We start from the raw sequence: 12,029 nt of genomic DNA on the forward strand, positions 1-12,029 counted from the left end.
CTATATTACAAAATGGTCACTATGTTCACTTTCTATGCTAGTTTTAGTGATAAACGACATAAACAATCTTATATTTGCATATTTGTCACCGCATTACTTATAATGTGAAATGGATTATAACATACATAATAAGTTGTCATAGAAATCTATTTTTGTACTAGTGACTATTTACATCAATTATTAATATAAGTTGCATAAATAATGATTATTTTACATCTATTTTACTGATCCGACGAAAATATTAACTTTCTATACAAACTTAAATAAAGACCATATACATCAAGTAGCATTTGTCCAATGTACAAATAACAATATATTTTACGTTTTTTTTTTCTTTGTATTTCAATCCAACGTAAGTATTGTTTTTCTTTGTCACACAAAAATTCAACATGAAATATCTTGATTATTCTACGTCTATGATATTCACATCAATCTTTTATCACTAGTGCTAAAATTATTTTTTGTGACGACTTTTTATAGAGATTATAATTCACTTGACATAATAATAAGTGAGACGGTGATAAATACGTAAATAAGTGAAAAACATTTTAGAACGATTAGCCTCAAAATTGATATAACAAGTCGAGTGATTAATATCTCAATTAGACCTATAATCGATAAAAAAGTGAAGCGAGCGCTTCAACATTCTTCTTCTCCTTTACAATGCAGTCGCTCTCCCTTCCTTTGCGTTGGTCTCGCCATCGTTAGCCTCACCGTTGGTGGTCTCGCTAGTGTCACCGTCACTGAAACAGTATCGCACCACACTTGCGTCTCGCCGTCGCTGCAATCACACCACAATCGCGTCTCGTTGTTCCTCTATTTTCTCGCCTCACTCACGTTCCCTTCGGTAATATCACTATTCTCTTCTTCATAATAAATGTGTTAGGCGTGTAGAGGTGTGATTCAATGTTCCAAGTAGATAAAACAATATGTTTGTCGTGTAGGGAAATATTGTTGATGAGATGATAAGTATTATGGATAACGTGATTCCACATGTTCAATGGTTTGCCACCTTAGTGTTTCAGGGCACACATACTGCATTGGACTTTTGGCTTTTTCTACTAAAATGTTTGTGTGGTGTGACCGGTGTGATAGTTTACAAATAACATTTCATTGATATGTTTGAAGGTTTAGGATTTATATTAAAGTCACTCTCTCATGTTACTAGTTTGGAGGACTATATTTAGAGATGACAAATAAACCCGTTCCCGTGGATATTGCCCGAACCCGTCCCCGGTTTGACGGGGAATCCCCGCATTGACTGGGTATGGGTATAGGTATGGGGAATTCCGACTTTTTCAATTGGGTATGGAGATGGATATGGGCAGTGGCGAAACTTGGACTAAAAATATAGGGGGGCCAAATTAGATTTGTTATATATAACTTTTCTTTAGAAGAAAAACTATTCATTTTTTTCTCTTCATTTCCTCTCTTTCATTATATTGTAAGTAGCATATCACGTACTAATGAATTTTTAAATTCATTATATGTAATTCTGAGAACTTTAGAGATTTGTTTTATATTGTCTTAAATTCTTGGTTCTTATTAAATTTCTCAAGTTTAGTTAACGTAAATGCATTTCTTTTTAATCTTTATCACAAACCTTCCTCTTTGAAGAAAAAAAGAATCAATTTTTTTTACTTTTTATCATAATCTTTCTAATATAAATTTATCACATCTCACCTTTTTAGAAAAAAATAAAATTTATATTCACAAATCACAATTATCACAATGCAAAACATAACAAAACTCATACTACTTTAATTAAATAAATAACACGGTATAAATTCAAAACTTAAAAAAAAAAAAAACTTACCATAGGTAACGAAAAACACAAAATCCCTAAATTTCATAATTAAGGGTTATAATAATTTAGGAAAAATTATAAGTAGGATTCATACCAATTTCATAAAAGAATCCCTAAAATCATAATTAGGGTTTATATTAATTTGGGATAAACTTAATTTGGAAGAAACATCCTAAAAAGAATCATAAACTAACATACATAAATCATAATAAGATACTAACATTTGATTTATGAGAGATAATGCAAGAATGTATACATCAATCTCAATCTATGTGTTGTCAATCTCTATTTCCCGATCTATCTCTTTGTATTTATCTCTTTTCACACACTTTCATGATAATTTACATAGTAAAAATATCTTACAGTCAGAAAAAAAAAAACTCTAATCTCTTTTATAAATTAATGTCTCTATTAAAATTTATTATTTTATCTTTTATTATAATTTTTCAGAATATAATCTTAATATAAATAATATATATTATAATTTTAAAAATATATATAAATATATATAAAAAAAATTCAAAAAAAAAAATGGGGGAGCCGTGGCTCCCCTGGTCATCACCTAGTTCCGCCATTGGGTATGGGGATGTACATATCCCCGCTATAATACCCGTCCCCGCCATATTTCCATTCCCGTTTAAATTATTAAAATCTTCATAATTAATTAAGTAACTATATATATATATATATATATATATATATATATATACACACACTTTATATTTTTTATTTCTTCTAATTATTTGGTTTGTATGAAACTCATTCGTATCCAATATATTTTTCATCTTATCATAAATCTTTATGTAATTATGTTAAAATGATGTATGTAATTAAAAATTTTTATGTATCACATTTGAATATTTATATTATTTTTTAATATTTATATTTATTGTATATTTTCCTTTAACATGAGAATGTTTAATACTCTCAATTTAAGTGTTTAATAGCATAAACCTTTCATTTACAAGGTAATATAAAAAAAAAAAATCTTTACTTATTATTAATAATTTTTGTTTCATTTAAACAATTTTTTTGCTTCTCTAAAACAATTTTTGTTATTTATTGACCATTGAGTATATATGTTGATATTTGAAAAAAAAAGTAGATCTCTAAGGTATTTTTCATCTTATCATATCCTTAATTATACATTTATTTTTCTTTGTGCGATTTCTTTCAATAGACTCTCAAATTATTTCTAAGATACAAATTTGTTATTTTTTAATACTTTTATTGTTGTTTATTTTAATCATGTTGAATACTCTTTTGATATATTTATCTAATTATTTTTTATGTTCTAACTCATTATCAATCATACTGTAATATTTTCACTATAATTGTATAAATATTTACTACAATATAAAAATTTAATGTAATTCACATAAATATTTTTTTATCACCATCCAACATATATTGGAGTTCAAAAGATCTTTTGCAGCATTTTGATCAAGTGATGTATTATAACTTTTAGGTTAAATTATTTCTTTGGTCCCTATTTTCATAGTAAAATATCAATTTGGTCCCTCAATTTTTTTTATCTCAATTTGGTCCCTATTTTGGAAAATTTGATGCAATCAAGTTCTTTCCGTTAGTGGTGTAGTAACGGTGTTAAATGGGGTGTCATGTGTCAGTTTCTGAATTTTTTATTATTTTTTTTGAATTTTTTTTTTATTTTTTTGAATTTTTTTAAAAAAATAAAAATTTGCCACGTGTCAAGCTGATATCGTGCCACATGGAAGTGATAGTGTCACATGTCACAATTATGTCAGGTGTCATTTCCCTATTCTCAATTTGGTCCCAGTTTATTCCCAATTTTTGTAAAAATGGTGTAATTTTGTCCCTCTCTAAATTTAAACCAAATTAAATTTATATATAAATGTGCACAAATATTTCTATCAAAATTGATATTTCAAGTTAATATTTTTAACAAGATTAAGTTTATTTTAATTTATATTTTACATTAAACATTATTTAAAATTATTTTAAAGTTGTTAATAGAAAATAATGCTAATAACAAAAAAAATCATAAATTATATTGATATTTTATTACATCATACTTTAATATTGTTTTTTATTTGATTTATATTTTAAATAATTGCATATTTTAAAATGTGTAAAATTCAATAATTTCTATACAAATGTTTTAGTTGGTGTAAAAAGAATAATTATATAAATTTAAGAAAAATTAACTAGTTTATGTAACAAAAAACAAATAAATTTAAAATTTAAAAATAATTTTAAGTAAAATTGAATGTGAAACAAATTTAAATAAACTTAGTTTTGTTGAAAATATGTAATAAAAATATCAATTTGAATAAAAAAAATTAAATTTAATAAAAATATTTGTATAACATTTATATAAAAGTTAATTTTTGTTTCAATTTGGAGGGCGGCGAAATTGCACAATTTTTACAAAAATTGAGACTAAATTGAGACAAAAATTAAAATATAGGGACCAAATTGAGAATGAGAAAATGACATCTGGCATAATTGTGACACGTGGCACTGTCACGGCCACGTGGCACGATGTCAGCTTGATACGTGACAAATTTTTAATTGTTTTTAAAAAAATTTAAAAAATAATAAAAAAATTTAAAAAATAATAAAATATTCAAAAAATCTAGAAACTAACACATGACATCCCATTTAACACCGTTACTACACCACTAACGGAAAGGACTTGATTACATCAAATTTTCCAAAATAAGGACCAAATTAAGATAAAAAAAATTGAGGAACCAAATTGATATTTTGCTACCAAAATGAAGCCAAAGGAATAATTTAACCTTACTTTTATTAGTGTATAAAAAAAATATTGATTATGTCACGGCCACGTTGCACGATGTCAGCTTGATACGTGGCAAATTTTTAATTGTTTTTAAAAAAATTTAAAAAATAATAAAAAAATTTAAAAAATAATAAAATATTCAAAAAATCTAGAAACTGACACATGACATCCCATTTAACACCGTTACTACACCACTAACGGAAAGGACTTGATTACATCAAATTTTCCAAAATAAGGACCAAATTAAGATAAAAAAAATTGAGGAACCAAATTGATATTTTGCTACCAAAATGAAGCCAAAGGAATAATTTAACCTTACTTTTATTAGTGTATAAAAAAAATATTGATTAGAATTTAAGAAATTGAAGTAAACAAACATTTAAAATATATTTTAATTTGAATATTTGTTTTTCTTTTATATTTTTAAAAAATATTTTTAAATTTTATGAACTATGTTTGCAAATTTAATAAATATTTTTGTTCTAATGAAATTTTATTTGATATTCTAATCTAAAATGTTAAAATTATGATTTATTTCAAAGTAATTGATATTGAAGAAACAACCATCGTCATAAATATGTGATAATATTATGTTTCTTTTATCATAATTTTTTATTATTTTATAACAAATTAATTAAAATTAACATTGAAGTAGTAAGACAACAGGTATGGGTATGGGTATTAAATTATACCCGTTATCCGGTGGGGATGGGGATAGGACAAAAGTTTGATACCCGTTGGGTTTAGGTATGGGGATGAGGATGAATTTTTTTTATAAGAATGGGTATGGGATAGCGAAACCCGTCCCCGCCCCGCCCCGCCCCGTTGCCATCCCTAACTAAATTATCAAATTGGTTTCTGAAACTTTCCAACATCACATCTTAAAACAGAGCATTTTGAAACTTCTATTACTATAGGTGACAGAAGAGTTTGATTTTATTAACATATTCCCAATATTATAATATTTAATTCCCAAATTCTTTTAAAATTAAAACATTATGAGATAAAAAATAATATATTATAAAACTAATATTTTATTAAAATATTCCCCATATTATAATATTTTAATTCCCAAATTCTTGTAAAATTAAAATATTCTTTTAAAATATTCATTTGAATTGAATGGTTTGTTTAAGTATATATGAAATGGCAATGCTATGCGTACAAGGGTGTGGTGGTAGCTCCGTACGTACCCGGTTGTCATGATTGTTACGAAACAAAACTCCTATTTGAGACCACAACAACCTTTTAAAGTAGTATGTTTCAGAGTACATATCAAATAAGATTAATTAAAAGAATCAATAAAAAGTATTTACAGTCCTGAATTCAAAATATAAAATGTAAATAAAACCACACCCTCAAAGATATTTTTCAAATTCTCTCTGGGCCTACATAAAAGCTTGGTTGGTGACTGTGCCATCTTCTCTGCTTTTCCTATAAATTAATGGAGTTTGGGTTCTTGAATATTCAAAGCAAAACTCATCCTATCTTCCTTAGAATACTCGAAAACCAAGCATGTCTACAGTATCATCATCAATTCCTGTTTTCCCTTATGATGCCAAACCCAACTCAAACGTCCCTCGACACACCGCAACTTTTCATCCTTCCATTTGGGGAGATTATTTCCTTTCCTATGATTCCAGTTTTCATGTACGTGCATAACCCATTCATGTCTAATCTTACTTTTTAAGTTTAGTTTCATTTACTCAATGTCAGTTTTACTTAATTATGTTTATTTGTTTGGAATAATTTTAGTAGTGTATTAAATATTAGTTATAGTACTTCATGTTAACATATTCACATCAAATTTCATAAAAGAAATATATTCATAAGAACAGTTATTTACTTTTTGCCAAAATCAACAAATTTTCTTACGCTGGAGTTTTCATAACCACATGCAGGAAGATGATAGCGACATGAAGCAAGTTCCAGTACTAAAAGAATATGTGAGGGAGATGATTGTCTCTCCTGTTGGTAACAATATCCTCTTTAAATTAAACATCATCAACTCAGTCCAACGTTTGGGTGTTTCTTATCATTTTGAACATGAAATTGATGAAGCATTGCATCAAATTTATGAGATTTCAACAAAGGACAACAATATAATAAGTTACAATGATGATCTTCATCATCTCGCTTTACTCTTCCGGTTGCTTAGACAACAAGGATATCCTATTTCATCGGGTATGACTTTGCCACTATTACACCAAATTAATATTTCTCATTTGATCATCTATTCCTTATTTGTACCATACGATGAACTCATTTCTGTCCAGAAGAGTCATATAGTTAGGAATGACAAAAATATTAGTGCTTACATGTATCTTTGGATAAAATCCGCATAGTACACGTGGATAATGGGTAACGAGTATTAAAATACTTGTTTATAAATGGATCGGATGCGAGTACCATACTACTCACACTCCCAGATATTCATTACTCACAAAAATTTAAATTTAAATTTAAAATTTAAATTTAATTTATATTATGTTTAATAATTTTATTTAGATTTTATTTAAAAAAATTATTATATATATATATATATATATATATTATATTTGTGGGTAAGCAGGTACCCATAGATACCTATAGTTTTAAAAGAACTTGCAGATATTTTTTAAACAGGTACCTAGCGTGTAAATAGATGGGTAGTGAGTGAATTCATTTTTTACGGATCGGGTAGTAGGTAGGCATTATCCGTATCTAACCCGATCCATTATCATTCCTACATTTAGCTAGTTAAGTTTATCCAAACCAATTTGTAAGTTTTTATTAAATTTAAAATTAGAAATTTGTAGTGCAAAAGTTTAACAAAAATTACTTCATCACAATTAAGTTGATTTGAAACATACACATATATCTTGAAATTTAACACGTTATTTACTTGCGAAACAGATGTATTTTGCCAATTGAAGGACAAAGCAGGAAACTTTAAGGAAAGCATTTTGAATGATGTACAAGGAATGTTGAGCTTGTATGATGCATCCCAATTAAGATTCCATGGGGAAGATATACTTGAAGAGACATATAGTTTCACTCTCACTGAGTTAACTAAGTCCTTAACCACCAAATTAAGCCCCTTTCTCTCTGGGTTAGTGCACCGTAGCATAGGACAAGCACTTCGCAAGGGAATGCCTAGGTTGGAGGCAAGATATTATATATCTTTCTACCAACAAGATCCCTCACATAATCAACGTTTGTTAACCTTTGCAAAACTAGATTTTAATACGTTGCAGAAGCTCCATCAAAAAGAAGTCAGGAATGTGACCAAGTAATATTTTTCTTCAAAATTTACATTTTATTATTAAATGAAAATTTAATAAATAAATCCAAGTGCAAGACTTTGAGAAATTAATTGGGATTTTATTTTGTTCAGGTGGTGGGTTAAAGATTTGAATGTCTCAGCAAATTTTCCATTTGTACGAGATAGGATTGTGGAAATTTGCTTTTGGATTATTGGAGTCTATTATGAGCCACAATACTACCTTGCTCGAAGGATATTGACCAAATTAACTGCCATGTTATCTATAATTGATGATGTGTATGATGCCTATGGCACCATTGATGAGCTAGAGATTTTCACCAATGCAATAGAAAGGTCAAAAATTGCTTTTATACTATAGTATCTTCTCTATCATATTCTTCAATTTAGTATATTTTTAATCTTATTCTTTTTAAAAAAAAATTAAAGTAAACTTTCTAATGAGTACAGGTGGGATATCTCCTCATTGGTTGATCTCCCAGAATATATGAAATTATGTTATAAGGCACTTTTGGATATTTTTGAAGAAACAGAGCAGGAGTTGAAAAAGCAAGGAAAAGAATACTTCGTCAAGTATTCTAAAAGTGAAGTATGGATAAGTGTTTTTTATTTTGTTAAACTGTTCCTTTTAAAAAATTAAATAGAAATTAAAAAATTTGTGTTGTATATTAGTTAGATATTTGGACATAATAATTTTGCATTTGAAAGATCTTAAGTACTTTTTTATTATCTATCTAATACATTATAAGAAAATATCTTATTAACAATCATATTTAGTAGTTAAAAGTTGTTATTTATTATAATGACTAATTTCGATACCAATTTATAAAATAAATAATCATTGGTTCCTAAATTAGTCACTATGAATGAAAAATTATAATTGGTCTCTAAATTTGTTTCTATAATTTAGCTACCAAGATTTTAGTTGCCAAAGGAAATTGGTCACTAATCATTAGTTACTAAGCTTTTTGCTACCGAAAAGAGTTGGTTTCTAAATTAATCTCTATTTAATTTATAATCAATTTAGTGACAAATTATAATTTTTTATTCACAATAAATAAAGACTATTTTTATAACTAAATCTTTTTTATTTTGTAAATTGGTATCCAAATTAATCATCCTAATAACTAATAACTAAATAGTTTTAGTCACTAAAATTGACCGTTAATAAAAAATTTTCTTCTAGTGATAGTTTTGAACGGATGGAAGACTTAAAAAACGAGTCTTTCATTATGTAGAATTAAAAGGTTTATAAGAATATGTTTCTCTTCTATTACCAACGTTATTGATCAAAATGGTGCATTATCTCTCTGTATAAAGATTCTTGGGCTTGCAGCATATCATGTTACAGTGATTGATGAAATTTGACCATGGGAAAATTTTGTGAAAATCGTACAGTGATTATTACCCACGTATTTTGAGTGTTTTTCATGAATTTTGACCATGGGAAAATTTCGATTTTTCTTGTAATGTTGTATAAATTGGGTAACCAATATTTTGATCCCTAGCTAATAATGTAGCAAAAGATTATTATAAGCAACAAAAAGTACCACACAAACTTCTTTTCATAAATTTGTATTGCTAATTATAGATGAAAAGATTAGCCCAAGCATACCTTAGTGAGTCAAGATGGTTTCATTCCAACCACACACCAACAGTAGAAGAGTATATGGAAGTTGCAACTATTACAAGCACTTATTCTTTGTTGACAACTGTATCTTTCTTGGGCATGGAAGACACAACAGAAGAGGTCCTCATATGGGTAACAAGTCATCCAAAAATTATTGAAGCTGCTTCAGTTATTTCTAGGCTCATGGATGACATTGTTGGAACTGAGGTACATTTAAACACCCATTGCCATTTCTATTCGGTGCGTTATATGGATTCACTAAAAAATGAGTGCATAAGGCTAAATATTTTTATGGGAATCTCGCAAAAAGTACGTTTAAATGCTGAGTTGATTATGTTTTTAGTCCTTGAACATTGACACAAAATTAGAATTTGTTTTTGTCCAAAATTTTGCATTTTAGTTCTCAAACTTTGATAATGAATGAATGTAGTCATTTTAACTCAATTATGTTAAACTTTTTTTACATGTCAAACATGTTTCACGATAGCATTTGTGTTGCTTACATAATTCAATATACTCTGATTTCAATCTCAACTGAAAAATGTGTTTCATACATAAAAACAATGAAACTTAATTGGATTAAAAAACTATATTAATTCACTTTTAAAATTTAAGAATACAAATGTGTCAAAATTTTGAATATGCACGAATTTCAAATTCGCGTCAAATTTCAATGACTGTACATATTTGATCTTTAAAAAATAAATTGTTCTTACTCATATACTCAATGTTACTAGGTTATGTAACTCAACACATTGTTTTAAAACCTGGACGGAAAACCATTAAGTAAACATATAGGTTCACTGATTTATATAAGTAGGAGAACATGATTAAATAATATTTTTTCTTAAATATGCTTTTTGGTCTCAGATTAATTATTAGATTTTGTTTCCTTAGAAGAAATTATTTTTTGGCTCCAATAATTTATTTTATTTTTGGTCTTAAAAAATTTTTTATATAGCATTTTAAATAATGAAACATAGTGTTTTAGATAATAATATTGGGAAAAAGAAATTATTAGGAATTGAAAAGTGAAGAAAAGTTTATTGGTGTTAAGAAGTGGATTTTGAGCCAAATTCATTTCTATAAAACCTGAGTTTTGCATTCACTTGTATACTCTAAATTGACTTTATCTCTAATCAATGTGGAACTTTCAACACATCTCCTCTTGTTGAAATATAAACATCTTTTAAGCGTGAGACTTGACATTAATGAGTGGTCCGGTAGTGGCCGGATGGCAGGTGTAACTATATGCTCAACATACCTTGTTAGAATATATTTTAACAATGACTCTAATACCATGTTAGGAAGGTTCAAGAACTTTAAGCGTAACTCATCCATATAAAACTGACTTGTAAGATAAGGTTTTCAACAATTTGTTAAAAATAAAAACTCAATTTAATTCCCAATTTCTTTATATTTCATTAGTTGCATTCATGTTAAATTTGTTATCCAATATTTATGCAGTTTGAGCATGAAAGAGGACACGTTGTCTCAAGCGTCGATTGCTATATGAAACAATATAATAGCTCAAGGCAAAATGCACTTAAAGAACTACATAAGTTGGTGGAGAGTGCTTGGAAGGATATTAATAAAGAATGCCTTAATCCTACTCAAGTACCAATGATGTTTCTAATACGTGTTCTCAACCTTGCACGAGTGATGGACGTGCTTTACAAAGAACAAGATAATTATACAAATTCAGGCGGAGTAACGAAGGATTATATCAAAGCTTTACTAGTTAATAAGGTGTCCACACAATAAGCTAAAGGCTTATTCTTTCATGTATTATTGATATATTTCTTGAATTTCTGTAATATTATCTGACAAATTATACTCAGCTTATAATTATCTTTTTAAAAATTATCAATTAAAAATAATTGATCTAAAAGTTTTGCTTTGGTGAGTAAAATAGATTCTATCATCACTCTATATAAGCATAAAACAACTTGATTTTGATTGGTACATAAAAAAAATAATTAACCAAACTAATCTCCAACATATATAATACTTCCTTGTGTAACTTTTATACCTAAATTGAAAAATGATTTTTAGGATTCATGAACACGTGAAAAAACAGGTTAGAAGCTTAGAAATACTTCAAAGATTAAGTTAAAGTCTACAAAAATATTATTAAAGGCCAACTTAGCATATGCTATAATTAGATAATGCAATTATGACAACCTTTTCAACTTTCGCAAAACCAACCGAAAAGATATGCAATCTATCACTGTTGTAAATGAATTCACATAAATTTGCATTTAAATTTGGTTACTAATGAAACTAATTTTTTTCGACTAAAATTTTGGTAGTTAATATTAGTAACCATATTAACTTATAGTTTATAAAAATATTATTAAGGGCCAAGTTAGCATATTCTATAACTAGATAATGAAATTATAGCAACATTTTCAACATTCACAAAGCCAACCAAAAAAGATGTAGAACAAACTATGTAACCAACTCAGATACTACATTAATAAACTAAAATCAATTCAAGAAACAAAATTTAAAAGTAGAATTACCCAAACTATTTTTACATTTT

The 12,029-nt window shown here is 27.4% G+C and overlaps 1 protein-coding gene across 2 annotated transcripts; it reads left to right on the forward strand.

The window, feature by feature from the left end:
- Window positions 1–6,019: 6,019 nt before the first annotated feature.
- Window positions 6,020–11,375, forward strand: LOC114181668 ((-)-germacrene D synthase-like). 2 transcript variants are annotated; one of them, XM_028068178.1, is made up of 7 exons: window positions 6,020–6,242; window positions 6,494–6,776; window positions 7,488–7,863; window positions 7,969–8,190; window positions 8,305–8,443; window positions 9,446–9,691; window positions 10,952–11,375. In XM_028068178.1, exons 1-7 carry the CDS (start codon window positions 6,108–6,110, stop codon window positions 11,246–11,248), a joined length of 1,698 nt encoding a protein of 565 aa, XP_027923979.1. In that variant the 5' UTR covers window positions 6,020–6,107; the 3' UTR covers window positions 11,249–11,375. The 2 variants fall into 2 exon arrangements, with proteins under 2 accessions (XP_027923979.1, XP_027923980.1); XM_028068179.1 differs by having other exon boundaries at window positions 6,494–6,566.
- Window positions 11,376–12,029: the final 654 nt, after the last annotated feature.

Source organism: Vigna unguiculata, chromosome 4, assembly GCF_004118075.2.
Source record: "Vigna unguiculata cultivar IT97K-499-35 chromosome 4, ASM411807v1, whole genome shotgun sequence".
NCBI lineage: Eukaryota > Viridiplantae > Streptophyta > Magnoliopsida > Fabales > Fabaceae > Vigna > Vigna unguiculata.

Bases quoted from the DNA above. Each gene is read 5' to 3' on its own strand.
- LOC114181668 (XM_028068178.1), top strand. From the start codon at position 6,108: ATGTCTACAGTATCATCATCAATTCCTGTTTTCCCTTATGATGCCAAA. The intron at 6,243-6,493 runs GTACGTGCATAA...AACCACATGCAG, and splicing joins CCTATGATTCCAGTTTTCAT to GAAGATGATAGCGACATGAA. The intron at 6,777-7,487 runs GTATGACTTTGC...CTTGCGAAACAG, and splicing joins AGGATATCCTATTTCATCGG to ATGTATTTTGCCAATTGAAG.